The sequence below is a fragment of the Lissotriton vulgaris genome, chromosome 3_1 (assembly GCF_964263255.1).
Source record: "Lissotriton vulgaris chromosome 3_1, aLisVul1.2, whole genome shotgun sequence".
Taxonomy (NCBI): domain Eukaryota; kingdom Metazoa; phylum Chordata; class Amphibia; order Caudata; family Salamandridae; genus Lissotriton; species Lissotriton vulgaris.
In genome coordinates, this window is record NC_141689.1 from 645,639,144 (window position 1) to 645,658,457 (window position 19,314).

Below are 19,314 nucleotides of genomic sequence, written 5' to 3' on the forward strand. Positions count from 1 at the left end.
CACACTACTCATACTTTTAACTCTTATTTACAAAGCACATGCAGGCATTGCATTGCATTAAAACAAATGAATGTTTTTGCCCAGTAATGAAAGTAAAAAAGTGGTCAAAATCTGCAGTTAAATCAGTGTATTTAAAATTACTTAACATTTGTTACAGCAAAAAAAAAAACAACACTTTGAAATGCAAATCTCTATCCATAAAAGGCTCTCATGAGTTGAGGTGCCCTCTTTCATATATGGTAAGCAGTCTCATCTATGACAAGGTTTACTGCACAGGTTTTGTTTTAGATACCTAATGGTCTTATGCTAAATCTTAAAACAGAACCACTCACATGAAAAAATATAAAAATTCCTTTTGTCAGGCTTTTTTGCATTTTTATGGCCACCTTGGGATGATTCCGTTTGCCAGTGATCGCTGCCAGACACAGGCTGATGGTCGAGCTGTCTAACCACTGAATTTACCACTGCCCGAAAAGTCTCCAATGTAAACATACAGCCAACCACAAACACTTTTAAATATGTGATTTAACTTGAAATAAAAATAGCTTTTTTATTTTCTTTTCCTTAAAAAAATATAAAACAAAAGAAAGACACACATACACTGATCCCGGGTGGGAGAACCTTTCTTAAAGCAGAACTCGTTCATAATTCGAAGCAGTAAAAGCAGCCTGACTGCTGGACTAATCTCCCATCTGCCTTTCCTATCAATGTATTTTTCCCAGATGTTTTCTATTACAATTTGTTATGTGGAAGGCACACTTTTAAGTTGGTGCTAGCAATCGATTGTACCATTTTGCATTTTGCACGGGCCAAATTGCACATTTCATTTTATAATGAACCCCTGAATAACATTTCTACAATTAATGTTATTGTTCCAACGATTTTATTTTCAGGTTGGTCACACTGTGCACCCATCACTGGGATGTCCAACCTTAGTTAGTCAATTGTATGCCTCCTATTTTTATTATTAAAAGCAAACTCAACCCACTGAGGTGCACATCTAGGGTTTAAGATTGGGAAAGAGATCTGGGGGCGTATTATTGATGCATGGTCGCAGTTTGCGGCTGATTATATGGTCTGTTCCAGCGTATGGTCTCCCATTAACAACTCCAAGAATTACAAATGGAGGACTGCACAGGGGAGAAACTTGTATTGGGGATTCACCAACCCCTCTGTGTTTATGTACCTGTACCATAAACCCACCCACCTTCTCCTCCAGCGGGGCTCCACGGGGCCCGCTCAGGGGCCTTTGCGCAAGTTGCTGGTATGGAGCTGATGACAGTGTGGAAAGGGACGAGTGACTCCTTTGGGGATGGTGAGTGCAGGCTTCGATAAGCTGCTTCTACAAGTAATGGTAGCACTGGTACTTTGAAGAAAAAGATGAAAGTTGGCACAACTAGGTTCTAAGCATTCACTCTACGTTCAGATCCGCAAGACAATGTTAATTTCCAACAGGTGAACCTACATTCCTTGCCTCAACAGGTGGAGCGTCCCCCTGACTTTCTACCCTATCGTTATCATTCCCAGTTCATCCTCTTGGGGTTCATAGGAAATGTTCCCTTGTAGTGTAGTTCCTAGTTTCCCACTAGGCCCTGCGCATTGGAATAACATAAACAGTAGTATCGACGTGGAACTGCGGATATTCCAGGCCTCCACTGACTATGCTAAACTTAATTGGGTTGTGTTACCAACTAGCTCAGAGGTCACTGGAAACTTTCTTCTCTGCATAGGAAGTGATCAGCTTCCTTGGCACAGACAAGAAGGGATTCAGTTTTCCAACAACCGTGCAACATGACAACTTTGCTCCTCAGATCAAGAGTCAATCTCTAGGGTCGTGTGAAACAATAGACATGTATTTCACTCAGTCAGTCTAGTGCAGTTTACTTTCACGAGATGTAGAGAATAGAGAGACGGGCGTTTGTCAATAAAGGGTTAACATTTATTGAACAGTCTTTCTTCTCGTACAAGAGAAATGTATTGCCACAATTGCAATAATTGTTATTATAAAAAGTACGTACAGTAAGATAAGTATTGCGAAATAGAACTGTAAAAGCATTGATATGGTTTCTTAGCCATACAATGGTTTAAAAGTAATAAAACATATATACAGTCATATATACATTAGGCTAACATACTCAACTGGTGCTTCTAACTAAGCCTACCCCAGTGTGCCTGACCTAAGCCTAACACGTGAAAGGGGAGTAAGTAAGTAGCTTTAAGTTAAGTTGGTTTTGCCAAGGTTTGTTTCAAGAATTCTCGTCTAAGGGTTTAGTCAACACCATACCTCTGAATAGAATGATGGAGGATTGGTATCTCCTTCAGGGGTCTCTCTCGATATCCCAGTCACCCGCGAGGGTATACCGGAAGCGCCGTGGCTGGATTTCTCTGCACGAGAAAGGCAGCGGCTTCTCTTCAGCGCGTCGAGGAAGGAGGGGGGACAGCGTCCGCGGGCAGCTGGAATCTGCTGGATGTCTTCGCAGAGGGACGGCTGTTCAGCTCCTTAAGCGTACTGCACCATAGGTCGCGCTTTAGCGGCGATAATGGTATCAGCAGCTTCACCACCACAGGATAGCAGGCTGCAGCGACAGAGTGCTAGATTTACCAACACGGGGTCGTGCAGGCAGCTGGCTTCAGTAGCTCGTACAACAGGCATTGCTTAAGGCAACGTTGGTAATATTTATACCTGACAGGTGCTGGGTTTGACGCAAGTTTGCTGGACATAAGACGTCAATTAAAGATGTCACTAGGAAGTGATAGTTATCAGTTGCTCATTAGAGTTCTATTACTAATCAAAACATAGCAAGCGGGGATTTCCAGGTTTGCTGAGTTTTTATCTTGTTGAAGAACTCGGAGTGTTATCTAGGAATATCAGATAGTGACTGCTGCTCTGTCATTGCACTAATTGGTCACAAAGGAAGTGGCAGAGAGTCATGCTGGAATGTGGCTCTGTTCGTGTGAGGCCAGAGATGACTTTTCAGAAAATCGCACTTGAACGGTTATGCCAATATAGGGAATAAATGGATTTATAGCCGAATAAGGGCATAAGGTCACAGTATCGATCAGGAACCTAGATAAACACGCAACACCCTGATGTACACCTTAGTCAAGACTGTGTGTAGACCCTGGTTCCAATGACTCTCCTGGTTCCCTTCTTCGGACGCAAAAGATATTACTAGAATTATTTCAAACGCAGATGTCCTTGCAGAACCCAGAGGCTTTGCCTTCTATCATTCTGAGAAATATGGGGACAGTCCTTTGATGTAGCAGAGGCCACAAACGTGTGAATGGGTTTGATCACATACTACCACCTTTTGCATTGCACTTCAGCAGAACTTTGATGGAATGTCTTTAATGTTACAGAATTGTTATAAATGGAATAGATAAACAAGAACTTAAAATCATAAATGGTCATTTAACCAAGGCTATGCATATACTGTGAATTCAGATTTGGAAATAGGTTTTATCAAAAGCTATGAATTTAGGGTTCTGTTACATTTTACACAATTGGAATATTTCCTGTTGCAGAGTTTCCTACGAAATACCTAAAATAACATGTTATGTTTTTAGATGTATGTGGGACAAAGTTAAGCTCCACTCCAATTTTTCACTTCCTATATAGGTTTCCGTGATACTATACAGAGTCGAAGAGGCTAAGCATGTTTAGCAAGCTGGGACGACTGCATAGGTCAAAACACCAGGGGCGCAATTTAGAAAGGTAAATCTACATGTAGAGATCTCAGTGTGGATACATGTGTTTATACATTTGGGCTGAAAATTTCACTTAGATGTAATTAACAAATAAGAAGGTATGTCCACAGATGAACAGGCTTATGTGTCACCACATTCTTACATGCGGGGTATGAGGGTCATACAACTCAAAGTATGGTTTTAGAGTTACTATTAGTGACCTTACTGATACTTTTTAGATTTAAATTGGCCAAATGTACTTCTACAAAACCTATACATAGATCTCCACTTACTCTATGTAGAACTGTGAATTGAAGAGAATAGGGAAAAGGAATCACCTGAGGAGAATATTAAAAATTTGACATTCATCCCAAGAGGAGGCACATAAATACGTATCACGCTCTAGGCTCTGCTCTTTTCGCCTTGTGCTGTGAGATGTTGTGGAACCAGACATTAGCTACATTTGTTTTCAATGTCTGTGTGTGTTATGAGATGTATTTGAATGTATGTAGAGTGGTGTGAGAGGAGTTATGTCTTTATAACGCATTAACATATTGCATAGTGGTAATTCTCGGAGTATCTGCAGCTGGCCTGTTTACAATTTTCAATGAAATTTGTATGGATGGCTATAATGTCTAAAGTTACATTGCCATTTGTCTTAATAAATTGTCCATTACCTTTTAAATACTTTTACAATGCGATTTGTGCAGGTGCTTGCACCGTCTAAAGTTAAATGCACAGGTTTTCCTTTTTGTTTTTAAGATGCAGGTCTTTGTGCTCAAAGTGGAATTCCCTGCCTACCCCAATCTAAGATTAATTCTTTTGTAGTACTTGCTAATGGCATTTGTATTGTGGACGTTGCTCAAAGGCTTAGCTGGACTAGGATTGAGCCTGTTTGGCCGAGAATAGTACTGGAGTAAATGTTGATATATTTTTTGACAAATTACAAGTGATTTACCTTTGTGTAGTTGTGTTTTTGTATTTGGATGTTCTCCTTGTGCATTCTTCAACCCACTTTGTAGTAGACGTTCTCTCATTTCCAGCCGCTCCCTCTTGACACGTCCACATTTACATTTAAAACATAGTAGTTAAACACACTCTTGGCAGATAACTCTGCCCATGAGAAATAGGATTAGCTTGGGCATAAATCTGCACTCAAGCATTTTGGAATTGCATTTATGGGTATGTAAAGTAGTATTAGAAGAGTACTAATATAGATACTCAGGAAAACCTTTCTGAATTGTCCCAGAATGTTCAGAGCAAGACTGTGGGGGTACATTTGAAAAAATGTTGACTTGAAGCCACCAAAAGGACACTGGGGGAGACCTGTGCAAGGTTTGGACTCTGGAGTTCTGTCCTGTCTAGAAGGTGTGGGAGAATGCATTGACAATGAAGAAAGAGTGCACCATGGTACTTCACTGGGTTTGAGTTGCTATCGGAGTCTATAGTGCCAAGAAGCCTCTGAGTGACAGAGACCAGTGACCTCCATCCGCACTTGAAGCTACAAAAAAATACAAGACCAAGAGGAGATCAACATCAGAACAGATGTCTGTATCTGCTAGGGTACCCATCACTGTGACTTAGAGCTGGCCCAGACTTTTTTTGATAAGCAGGTTTTGTGATTGACCTTGAGGAAGTATCCCGGCCTAGGACAACCAGGACTCCAAGTACCACCACCACAGAGCTGTTGCCCCTCAACTAGTGCTGGTGCTTCCCCATGTCAATAGTATTGTCAACGCCGGCACTTGCCTTGCTAATTGGAAATTCTTGATTAGTCCAGGGCCAGGACTGACATCTCTCCTCTCCATAGCTGTGCAGGATGCATACACTGCAGGTCAGTGTGGCCCGAAAGGCTGGCACCCACTGCAGGTGCTACTTGCATATGAACAACTATTAGCAAACTAGGGCAGCAGAATACTGTTACATTGCGACCCAAGAGGCCGTAAAGAGACGATAAAGTCTTTACTTTCTAGTGCAAAGCCTATTTTGATCTGAAAAGTAGCCCTCAAAGTAATGCAAATACCCTTTGAACTATGGTGAGAGGCAGCCAGTCTCTGCACCAGTGGGGGTGAATCAGTGCACTCTCCCGGTCAATGGCTTCCATCAGACTCACCTCGCCCTACACGGAGGGGTCACCCAATGTGGAGATACAATGTTGGAGAAGATTGTCCTAGCACAGTGCAATATCTTTGTTTGTTATGCTATTATTTGTTGGTAAATGTGACCCTGTGTGTGTGTTATCGTTTTAAAGATGAATTGTTAAGATACCTTAGTAATGAAAGTGAAGGTTAGACTAGCTCACTCCCTCAATTCCCATTACAGCCCAAACTCTTCCAAATCTGTACTTTATGGGCTAACGTATGAAGTGAATAATCACCAATTCTACAGATTGGTCTTTGCTGACCACTTATTCATATTAAGTTCCTATTTTATCCTTTTATATTAAATTATATTCTGTAAAATACGTTACTTTTCTATTTCTTTATTAAACGTTTAATGACAAAACTATATATTTGTTATCAAAGTATTTATATTCATTTTCTGTAATTGCAGAAAGCATAAAGGAGAGGAGAAACACAGTACCTAATTTCTTCTACAATTCAGAAACAACACAGCGAGGAATGAATTATAAGGAACAAAGACCCGTATGTAGCAACGCATCCTCCCATAGACACAAACCCTTTAATGCATGAGGGTCCACGTCCCTCAGATATTCTTAAACACTTTATTGCACGCCCTTTAGAGGTTCATGGGCAGTAATATCAATGGAACGCCTCAAAGGTGCCCTTTATACTGGTTATGTAGTGCATGTCCTATAAAATATAGGGGTGTGCGAAACTCATGTAATTGTCTCCACCATATTTATGTGTAATCGCCACAAACTTACACATTATAACATGAGAAACATAGTCCAGCATTTAGTGCCATTTTCTTAACACAAAAGGCAGCCCCTAGTCTCTAAAATGGATGCGAGGAGGCATTTTGCGCTGAGAAAAAAAAGCTAAATGCAACAGAACACGTACAGCAGCACCCAGCAGCCTCTTGCGCTCTCGAGGTTTGTTGTTTCTGTGCTCCTGATATAGGATTATTGCCCAAAATTACTCGAGTAGGCATGATTGCATAATTTAGGTAATTCTGCATCACAAGAGTAATGCGGCATTACCGCAATTACTACTAATATTTCGACGTAATTAAAATTGCTTCCAGACCTATTATATTACAGGGGATCAGTGCAGTGCCAAATTAACCCCTACATAACTTTCTGCAGACTTCTAGTTGTAACATCACTAGTAATAAGCAGGGCCGGACTGGGAACCAGAACCGGCCCTGGCAAAGTGCTCGGCCGGCCCCCCTCCCCCCTCCGGGAGGAGAGGGGAGGGGGGAGAGGTGCGACCGCGCTCTGTGCCCGGGCTGGTTTTCGGCCGTTTTTGTTATGGGGCCGTTTTTGCAGCATAACGGCCCTGTAACAAAAACGGCCCCAGGGGCCCAAAACCGGCCCCCAACCATGCGGCCCACCGGGGAATTGCCCGGTGCCCGCAACGGCCAGTCCGGGCCTGGTAATAAGGAACCCACATCACTTTACTACTGAAGTATCTTTTCAGAGAAGAAAGACACCGTGTCTGCCAGCAGAACCTTCAATACAATTGCATCAGCTCAGGTTTGTAATAACTCACTTTCAAATAATGCAAGGAATAGATGGCCTTTTCACATTCCTTTCACGTGAACTTTCTTGTTCTGCTCGTCTTTACCCAAAGTATCTCCTGGGTCTGAGGGAAGCAGTACTCCAGGCAGAGGGGAGAGAAGGAGGTTCCCCATGTAAAGAGTGTAAAGTGGGGGTACGGCTGTAAAAAAAGATAATGGGAACTACCCTGCATTCCATGACCTTCAAAAGGAAATGTATTCTTTCGTTATATCCTAAAGTGTATGCCTCTGCTTTGTTAATTGCATCTCAACAATATGTATTTAAAGGAAGGGAGTAGTGGGGGATCGCTTCTTGTGTGCAGTGTTTAGATCTGGCTAAAAGGTGAAATCGCATGTGCTGCACTAACGTGATACAAAGAACATAATACAAGGAGAAAAATTGTGGGTTTGCTGATCGATCTGCACATCTTATGACATTCTGAGTCTACATAGAAATTGTTGAATTCAATTTTTGAGAGGTGCTCAAAAGATGGCGTCTTAATACCCACCACCAGGGTATAAAAAAGTCTCGAGACCTGTATGGTCCAGAGCAATGATTAATCACACTGCACCAGAGCACACTTGATCACTATATCTATAATCCAAAAACAATAGAAGTTATTCAAATAGCAAGAATTATGGGAAAATCCCCCTCAAGATGTGTTTCCTATGAGTCCTCGGTCCAATGTCCTAAGAACAAGGCTTCAAAAAATACTTCAGCCACACTCCCAAATCAGGTCTTGTCACTTTTCACTTTTATTTCCAGAATAAGCGAAGACACAGTAGCAGCCGACATGCGTTTCGCCCGCAGGGCTTTTTCAAGGCTCAAAGAAAGTTGTCCTGTTGACGAGTACAGTAGAGCAAGAAGACAATCAATTTGTTGCGCGAGGAGGTAGCGGCCATGTCTTAGTGTCTAGTGTTGTCTTACGACTGAAGATAAAGCTACCATGTAGCAATCAGTGAGTGAATACATTGTTACAAATGTATTCCAATTTGTCCAAACATTTTATGGCGCAGGTTTATTTACATTGGTACGATAATACATCTCTTTGGCTGTACACAGAACAGGATAGGCGACCAAGAAATGTAAATGAATGAGTACACCCCATTATAATTTTACCACATATATACATAATTAGATTTTAAATAGCACAATTGTAGAAGCTGCAAGTGTTCAAGTTACAAAATGGCCGTTTCATATCAGCTCAGTTTCAGAGTAAGGGGCGGCGTCTCATAATTTGTCACGATCCATGGTATCATTACGCAGCTCTTTGGAAGACGGGACGTTTAGCAATGCTAATGGAACGTATGCAGTGAAAACCTGCTCACTTCGTATCTAAAAAAAGTTGAAATTTGGTATTGAAAACACGAGCGTGAATGTTTACTTTCCAACATATTGTGACCTAAAGGAGGTGGGCTTTTTCGGGTTTTAAAGTTACAAATTAAAATAGTGACCATGCTACAGTATGAACTACTCCTACCATCACTGAATGTATTCGCGTCAATCAAGTGGTGACGCTGTCTGGTGACAAATTGTGGGAAACAGCGACAATTATTTATTTCAAATGCACTATCACACATGCCTACATTTTAGAACAGAAAAGAGGGAAACTTTTGTTTAATGAATAAGGGCAATGTATTGTCCCCATTATTAAGATCAGTGGAAGGGGTAAGTAGTCTCAGTTACTCCCGTTCTCCCTTTCACCCACTTTCCTCAGCAGTCTCTTACTCTGTTAGTCATTTATGACCCCTTTCTCTCCATATCTTCTTGTCTCACGCCCTGTCATTGCAAACTGCTTTCCTATTTAGAAGAGAGAGCAGGAAACCTGCTCTCTCTTCCAAATAGGAAAGCAGATTGCTTTTCCACATGGGGAGCAGCATGTTAGCTGCTCCCCATGTGGAAAAGCAATGCCGGCTCCTGCAGGATGTGGGGAGCCGGCTGGGACCGTGGGGGGATTGGGGACCCCCCCACAGCCCCCAACAAGGAGGGCCAGCCCCAGGAAATGGTGTCCCTGGGCTGGTAGTGGCCCGGGAGGGTGGCCACACGGCCCCCCTCCACAAATAAAAAAATAAATAAATGTAAAAATGGCCCCGGGGGATTGGGTCCCAGGGCCATAAGAGGCCACAGGAGGGGGGCAAGGCAGCCCCCCTCCAAAAGATCATTAAAAAAAAATAAGGTCATGACCGGAGGATGGGGTCCCTGGGGCCAAAAAAGGCCTCGGAGGGGGGCCACACAGCTCCTTCCCAACATTTTAAAAAACGTTTAAAAATTTGAGGGCAGGCCCTGGGGGATGTGGTCCACAGGGCCAAAAAAAAGAGAAAAAGATGGGAGGCTACACAGCCCCCCTTCTTAAAAGTAAATTTAAAAAAAACGGGATCGGGGAGGAGGCCACGCCCCCTCATTGCACCTCTCTGCAAACGTGCCCCTTGCCACGTTTGCATAGGGGGAACTAATTCCCCTTGAATACTGGGGTCCCTAGGAGCCAACTAGCCCACCAGGAACCTCCAGTATGCGCCAGGGGGCTGCGTTGCATAGAGGTGTAAAAAGGGGCGTGGCCTCATTACACCTCTCTTCAGCGCAGCCCCCAGGCTCATACTGGAGGTTCATGGTGGGCTAGTTGGCCCATCAGGTACCTCCAGTAAGCATCAAGGAGCTGCGTTGCAGAGTGTTGTAAAAAGGGGGCGTGGCCTCTGAACACCTCTCTGCAACACAGCTCCCTGGGGCATACTGGAGGTTCCTGGTTGGCTAGTTGGCCCACAGGGGACCTCAGGATTGAAGAGGAATTAATTCCCCAACTTAAAACGCGCCACAGGGTGTGTTTGCACACATGTCACCTCAGGCCCCGCCCCCTTCCTTCATTATTGAGCAAAATATTCCTCTAAAATTAGCCGATCTACGAATTCCGATTTACTCACCTGTTATCACGAGAGACCTTAGTGCTGAATCTTTGAGCCCAGTACGGACCCTGAAAAGGAAATCTAAGCGTATTTACCAGTAACTTGTATGTCCTTCCATAGGAATCTATTGTGTGGTGTTCACCAGAAAAGTTTTTAAGTGTCTATTTTTGAAACGTACAAATATTCCTCTAAAATCAGCCGAACTACGAATTCCGATTTACTCACCTGTTATCAGGAGAGACATCAGTGCTGCATCTTTGAGCCCACTACTGATCCTGAAAAGTAATTCTAACCGTACTTACAGTAACTTGAATTTCCTTCCATAGGCTAACATTGACTGGTTTCACTTGGAAATTCTTCTAAGTGTGGAGTTTTGGAACTTTAAAAAATTCCTCTAAAATCAGCCGAACTACGAATTCCGATTTACTCACCTGTTATCACGAGAGACCTCAGTGCTACATCTTTGAGCCCAGTACGGACCCTGAAAAGTAAATCTAAGCGTACTTACCAGTAACGTGTATGTCCTTCAATAGGAATCTATTGTGTGGTTTTCACCAGAAAAGTTTCTAAGTGTCTATTTTTGAAACGTACAAATATTCCTCTAAAATAAGCTGAACTACGAATTCCGATTTACTCACCTGTTATCAGGAGAGACCTCAGTGCTGCATCTTTCAGCCCACTACTGATCCTGAAAAGTAATTCTAACCGTACTTACAGTAACTTAAATTTCCTTCCATAGGCTAACATTGGCTGGTTTCACTTGGAAATTCTTCTAAGTGTGGAGTTTTGTAAGTTTAAAAAACTCCTAAAAAATCAGCCGAACTACAAATTCCGATTTACTCACCTCTTATCAGGAGAGATCTCAGTGCTGCATCTTTCAGCCCACTACTAATCCTGAAAAGTAATTCTAACCATACTTACCAGTAACTTGAATTTCCTTCCATAGGATACCATTGCCTGCTATATATATATATATACATATATATATATACATTAAAAAAAAATACAATATTACAATTTCAAAATTTTTAAAAACATTTTTTTTCAATTTATATTGAAAATATGTAATGCAATTTAAAAAATAAATAGTTTAAAACAATGTAGTAAATCAGTATAACAAAAATATGACAATTAATACATTTAAAAATTATCATTTACAAAATCTTTGAAATTCACTGAAAAAACCATAGGTTTCAGCCACGTTATAGTTAGGAATTAGCATTTAAAAAACCTTAGAAATTCACAGAAAAAAACCATAGGTTATATTTAGCTGGACATTTCACTCATACAAAACCATTGAAATTCCCCCATTATAGTTAGTTCAGCTAACTATAACTCGCACGCCCACAATGCACTTCTGATGACATCACATATTACATCACTCATGACATGGTCAGTGACATCACTCATGACGTCACTGATGACATCTCAAATGACATCACTGATGACATCATCGTTGTGAAAGAATGGCAGACCTCCTCTCACCGTAATATAACCTTTGATACACACATTCAAAAATAGAAACTGAAATTTAAAAAAAATGGAGATACCAACACCAATTACAACGTTTTCAGTAATTCCAACATCTACATACACATCTACTCATTCACCAACAGTTCTATATAGTCACTCATACATGTACTCACTCATCATATGTACTCATACACCTATACATCCTGTTACACACCGACACTCATCCATAGAGTTACTCACACACACACTCACACATGCAAATAAACTATCAAACATCCATTTACTTGCATATATAGCTATACACACACCACTATACTTACTTCTATAGAAAAGTACACATACTTACTCTCTTAAACAATCACTTATAGAAACACATACTTATTTATACAGGAACTCTTCCAATCTCTCACTCTCACATATACTCACTTATATAAATCAATACTCACATATACTAGTTTAAAACATGTAGTTACTCATAAAGATACTACTGAGACAGTCATTCACTCACTAACACATCCATACACACACTTATCCACCCATACAGTCCTGCACACATGCTGTCTTCAAAACACATACAAACAGTGAGTCAGTCATTCATGCATTATGCGCTAAGTAATATCCCCCACTGAACCATACAGACACTCATACTGATACTCAAAAAACCAACTAATAACCCATATACACACTCATGTAGCTACTCACCAACCCATGCAGCCACTTATACACAAAGTGAGACACTGATACAGATATTTACATATTTAAACATTATTCTTTAATACATGTATTCACTAAGATACATTTAATAAGTCAGTTATACAATCAATTTTACAAAAAAACATCCATTTAGACACGTATTTACCCATTTATTCTTCCATCAACCTTTAGATATACATATATAAAAAATATTTATTTTTCAGAAAGACACACATTCACTGGATGATGTCATTTGAGATGTCATCAGTGATGTCATGAGTGATGTCACTGACCATGTCATGAGTGATGTAATATATGATGTCATCAGCAGTGCATTACGGGCGCGCGAGTTATAGTTAGCTGAACTAACTAGAACGGGGGAATTTCAATGGTTTTGAATGAGTGAAATGTCCAGCTAACTATAACATGTGTGAAACTTATGGTTTTTTTCTGTGAATCTCTCAGGTTTTTTAAATGCTAATTCTTAACTATAACGTGGCTTAAACCTATGTTTTTTTTAGTGAATACATATATATATATATATATATATATATATATATATATATATATATATATATATATATATATATATATATATATATATATATATATATATATATATATATATATTCCTAATGAAGCAACATTAAATCAGCATCAACAAATGTTCATGTATTTTTTTCACATTTCAAATTAATTTCACATTTAGGTACCTTATTTCATATATACAAAGAAAAGATACGAAAACATAAAATACAGTGCGTTTCATTATGACCCACCAACAGTGAATCAAACAGTGCATTCTTAAAAAATAAACATAAAAAACGGATTCACAATTGACTAGGCAGGTTCCACAATTATAATCCTTTTGTTTCAATGAAACCAGCTCTGCTTTCTGCTTAAAATATAAATAACCACTGTGGGCTCTTAAAGGTGCGACCCACACCACACCCCTCCCACAAGGGGTCTTTCCTCTGGTCATCTGAGTTCTTGTCAGCTCCAGGCAGTGGTTGTTGATGTCGAAGTTACGACTGTTTCAGGTTAATGCGATGACTTGTGGGATGAAAATGAGATCTGCATCAAATGTTTTGTCTTCTGTGAAATAATTAGGCCTATCTAGACTTCTGAACTATGTAAAAGAGCAGGGCGTGCCTCTGCCTGTATTTCCGGTCTTGTCTCCATTCAAGCAAACAAGGTTTTTATCCATTCAGTGATGTGCATGGATGGGGCACACCCTGATGATAGCTCTGCCTCCTTGATCATTTCCTCACTGTGTATTGTTTGGAGAGGTAGCAAGGAGGAAGCTTTGAGTTTTATTGAAAGCATAAACAACAATAATCTCAACCTCAAATTCACTGCCACCCTTAGCCAAGAATCTATCACTTTTTTGGACACTGAATTATATATTTACAATGGACACCTTGAAAGTAGAATTTTTCGAAAAACAACTGCAGGAAACAGCATACTTCATGCGGCCAGTGCACACCCGGCACATTTAATTTCGAGCATCCCCTATGGGGAGATGCTTCGTCTACGCCGAGTGTGCAGCAACCCCATAGACCTTAAATTGGCTCAGGAGGACAGTAAGAAACGTTTTTTGGAACGTGGATACTCTGGACAGGTGATTCATAAAGCCATAGAAAAATCTATGATGCTAACTAGGGATTAGCTCCTGACTAGGACTGTGAAGCAGTCAGTAGTTGAAACTGGGGAGACTGAGAATAAATTGGATATGGTAAAGAACAAGTTCCGCATTATAACAGGGTACAGCAGGCAGCACAATGAGCTATAGAAAATCATGAATAAACATTGGCCTTTAGTTACCCGTGATTCGATCATTGGAACCACCCTACCTAAAATAGTCTCCCTCACATTCAGCAAGGCGCCCTCATTTCGGGCTAAAATAGTTGACACTAGTCCAGAGCCATTCAATAAAACGTCTTGGTGGCAACATAATAAAGGATTTTATCGCTGTAAGACCTGTAAGGCGTGCGTCCATGGGGAAAACACTAAAACATACATGGACGGCTTCACTGACCATCCTCATCCCATCACACAGGTTTTGACCTGCAAAACCGAATTTGCGGTTTATGTTCTCCAATGCCCCTGCCTACTGAGATATGTGGGCAGCACAAAGCATGCTGTACATAAGCGCATTTTATAGCATTTGCGTGCGATCACCAATGGTGATAACACATACCCAGTGGCCCGACATTTCAGGGAAACCCACCAGAGTAATAACAGCTTACTGAAGTACTGGGTAATTGATTCAGTACTAGCCAGCAGAAGGGGTGGAGACAGAGAGAGCAAGTTGAGGAGGCTAGAGACTAAATATATCCTTTTACTCAACACCAAGAGCCCGGGGGGATTGAATGTAACGGAGGACCTTTATACATGCTTACCTTGATTAATTTTGTACTAACACACTGTTGATATGTCATCCAGAGTACTTCTGTCTTTTTTTAGCCCGGCTGGGAGACATATGATGTAGCATATGGAATACAAGTTCTAGGTTTTGAATCTGACATTGATCTATACTTGCTGCTATTTTGATTATGAATTTGGTTTTAACATATGATGGGTATGGCTGGATATAGGTAGACTAAACTGGTCCTTGTTCCCTGATAGTCTCATATATCCAACCCACTATGCACTTAATTTACGGTGATAATTATTATTAACGTAGTGACATGGGATAGAAAGTACTTGGAAACAGAGGATTCTCAATAACCTATCTGCTTTGTTCAAATTGTATCATCATTTTATCTATATAGGACTGAATATTTGATTCTGTTATGACTTTAACCATATTTTAAATATTTGTGGTTATTGATGTGTATGAATTTAGATGTACAATATACAGTATTCCAGAGAAAGGATCCTTTAGTAGAAGGGGTTTCCCTTTAGCTGATAGCAGCAAACATTTGCACTATTATGCGGTATTTTGCACATTGCAGGTTTTGCACTATTGCTAGTTGTTGCACATTCAAATTTGCACTATTGCAGGTTTTGCACATATGAAAACGATATGCACTTGCACTTTATTGTATAAAAGCTTACTGTGAATACTGTATTACAAACTTGGGTATTTTACCGATATCAGACAATACAAGTCCTATTGTATTAGAATAATAAGTGATGATATTTATATTTTGTTTGATTACCTCTGTTTGAATTGAAGGTGTTTTTGGACAGCAATCTGGTATTTTACCGTAATTCTATGTCCCAAACCATGGTCTTTATTTCTTACTTTTTAACATGCATCTTAAAGACCTACCAGTATTTTTTCTATGTCTACTATGATGTAACACTACCCTCTCATGTGACTAATATCATCCAATCACTGGCAGTATAAAATTGTGTTTTTTTAAGTTGAACATTGTCATGTGAACAAGGCTCTTGCGAGCCGAAACGTCATGAGACTTCTACTGCACTTGAAATAAAATTTGGAGCACTACAACTGGTCCATGTTCATTGGCTTTCTTCCTGGCTGGAGTTGGTCCAGAGCGCGAGAAAAGTGACGGTGTGTTTGATATATATATATATATATATATATATATATATATATATATATATATATATATATATTCTTAATGAAGCAACATTAAATCAGCATCAACAAATGTTCATGTATTCTTTTCACATTTCAAATTAATTTCACATTTAGGTACCTTATTTCATATATACAAAGAAAAGATACGAAAGCATAAAATACAGTGCGTTTCATTATGACCCACCAACAGTGAATCAAACAGTGCATTCTTAAAAAATAAACATAAAAAACGGATTCACAATTGACTAGGCAGTTTCCACAATTATAATCCTTTTGGTTCAATGAAACCAGCTCTGCTTTCTGCTTAAAATATAAATAACCACTGTGGGCTCTTAAAGGTGCGACCCACGCCCCACCCCTCCCACAAGGGGTCTTTCCTCTGGTCATCTGAGTTCTTGTCAGCTCCAGGCAGTGGTTGTTGATGTCGAAGTTACGACAGTTGCAGGTTAATGCGTTGACTTGGGGGATGAAAATGAGATCTGTGTCAAATGTTTTGTCTTCTGTGAAATAATTAGGCCTATCTAGACTTCTGAACTATGTAAAAGAGCAGGGCGTGCCTCTGCCTGTATTTCCGGTCTTGTCTCCATTCAAGCAAAAAAGGTTTTTACCCATTCAGTGATGTGCATGGATGGGGCACACCCTGATGATAGCTCGGCCTCCTTGATCATTTCCTCACTGTGTATTGGTTTAAAAGAGGGGAGGCGTTCCTGAGGTGCTCCCAGGGAGAGCAAAAGGAGGCCCAGTTGCAAACAAAGAAGGTCATAAAGATACTACATATTGTAGCGGAGGAACAACATACGGGAAGGACCATCATTTTGTTCTGATAGTCCTGATGACTGCCAGTGGAGATACGCTGGGGCAGCAGTGCCTGGCTACCGGCTTTAACTCTGCCTGCTTGGATAGCTTAACCCTAAATAGTCGATTACTTGGTAGGAAGCGGACTTTGCAGCCTCTGGCCCAGTGCTTAGTTTGTAAAAAAAAACTGCAGCTTGCACCACCCACCGTCCCTTTCAGGGCTGCCAATTCCAGTACAATTACAACTACAAAGCATCACATTCCAACAAGTGTAATAATTCAGACTATTACAGGTCCCCGAAGCTATAGTAATGGCTTGGGTGGCAGGTATTAGTCATTTTTAATGCATAGTAATGTATTAAAGAACTGTTGTTGTGCACTTCAAACAGCGCCACCATATGGCAGACTATCATAAGTGCCGGTGTTGTCAATTAAGTGGAAGTGCGGAGCACCGGAAACCGCCTGCTCAAATTAAGCACTGCTCCGGACATTCAACAGTTCCCTTCACTCAGACTGCTCTTGCTGTCAAATATTCTCAAGCAGCCATACATGAATACCTTAGTAAATCAGGGCAGCCATCTGTTAAAAGTAAAATTTGCAGAGAACCATAGATAATACATCTGGTGTTAGCATGCAACCATATGTGAGATGTAAAAAAGCATCAATTACATTTTTCAAATGAGGCAATACTTAGGGTTGGTAGTTGAGGGGTCAGTACCAGTTTATAAAACAAGCACCAAGCATTAGTTGACATCTTACCTGACGGGAGCACTTTGTTTCCCGGAGGGCCTTGAGGCTTCCATTCCAGTGCAGGAGCTGAAAGACGATCATCAGTTCCTATGACATGGAAGATCAGAAAGTCTGGTTTTCAGTGCTTGAAGTTTCTGCAGCATCATATTTACAATTCATTAACAAGATGGAATTGTTTTAAGATAAACTTATTAAGGCTAAGGGCCTGATTTAAAGTTTAGTGGCCAGCCTACTACATCACAAGCATGATGCGATAGCCATACCACTGAGGCTTAGCACAAGTGCCATAGTATATAATGCACATGTAAAAAGGCAGCCAAGATTTCTGTTACATGTGTGACAGGGTAACCTCTTCACAAATCTCTGTACCAGGCCCTCAGTCTTGGTAATTGGTAGTGATTCGCATGATATGACAAGTTGCCATTTTAAATAAGGAACAATCCAAGGTGTCCAATTAGACATCTAAAAGAGTGACATTATATGATAAAGAAATTACAAAACATAATGATGATTTTGTATGGTTTTTTCTTACAACGTTTTCTTCTTAAAGTGCAGTTTCAGCCCATCAGCACTGCCACTGCTCCTCTAGAGCAGAAATCTACAAACTGAGAGATGCAACCCCTGGGGTCCTCTAGCTTCATTTCTTTGGGGCTCACATCCTTTGACAAAGTAGATGCTGAAGCAACTTTGGACAGTAAGTTTTTGGAGGGATTGGCGGAAGGGCAGTAGTGTTTGTAAGTAAAGATAGCTTGGAAGTGTGACCTTGGTTGCTAAGTGCGTTTCCAAACTGTATTCATGTACACAGAATTGATCAAGTGAGAGGGGTGGGGCGAGTGGAGGAGGAGGTAGTTTCACTGATGCCCCCGACTGCAGAGGCACCAGTGACGTAACGAAACATGAGGGGGCCCCCCTGCAAAGTACCTACTGGGGGCCCCTGATGCTGCGGATCCAGTTTAGAACTCTCAGGCCAGGGACCCGCCAGTGCCGGTGGGGTCCCCCGCACCGTGGGGTCTTTTGTTACACCACTGAGGAGCACCCCACCACAGCACATCTGCCCAAAGCTGGGACTCCTTGAGACCTTCTAGAGAAGGGCCAGAGGAGGCGGGTGAGGCGTGGGGGCTCACTGTTTTCACTTATAAGAAGGCAGGGAATACGGATTGCTCGACCTTACAATAAACCATAGGAGGAGGGTGCTGGAGCTCATTGTTTTCTTTTTTTCTTTTTTTTTACAGGTATGCAGAGGATACTGGCCATGGGGAACTCCACATCAATGTCACAGTTGAGAGGAGGCGAGGAGTGTGCACTTCCAGCCAATTGCAATGTCATCTCACCTTGTCTCAGGGTCCACAGATCCCCGTTTTAGCAGACTGCTGAAAGAAGGTGGTCCCAGAGCGGGTGAGCATGCGTGGATAGGAGCAGCAGATATCAAGTGCTTTGTCTTACAATGCTTTGTTCAAGGAAGTGTTGTAAACATAGTGAGATGTCTACAAGTGAGAAAGCACTGGGTAAGGAAATGGGGCTCTGAGATCTATGTTTTCTGTCTACCTATGGATGCAATCTCTGTTGCAGTGTAGCTGTGAGCATCCTAAATTCCTTGCAACGTAAGGGTCATCCTCTCTAGACTCATTTTAATTTCTTCTATAAAGGCACGTGCTCCCATTGACCTGAATTGGCACACCTGCCCTGAAAACCATCTTCACCCTGCAAAAAAGCTAATTTCCATTAACATCGGTGAGGTCACTGCCCAGAACCCTTGAATGTCTACCTTCTTGTAGACTACATAG

The 19,314-nt window shown here is 41.0% G+C and overlaps 1 protein-coding gene across 1 annotated transcript in view; it reads right to left on the reverse strand.

Moving 5' to 3' along the window:
- Positions 1-19,314, reverse strand: part of LIX1 (limb and CNS expressed 1) — a 738,396-nt gene that overhangs the window by 25,572 nt on the left and 693,510 nt on the right. Inside the window, exon 5 of the mRNA XM_086960960.1 lies at positions 17,540-17,617. Coding sequence (XP_086817086.1) covers positions 17,540-17,617 — 78 coding nt within the window. The remainder of the gene's footprint in view (positions 1-17,539; positions 17,618-19,314) is intronic.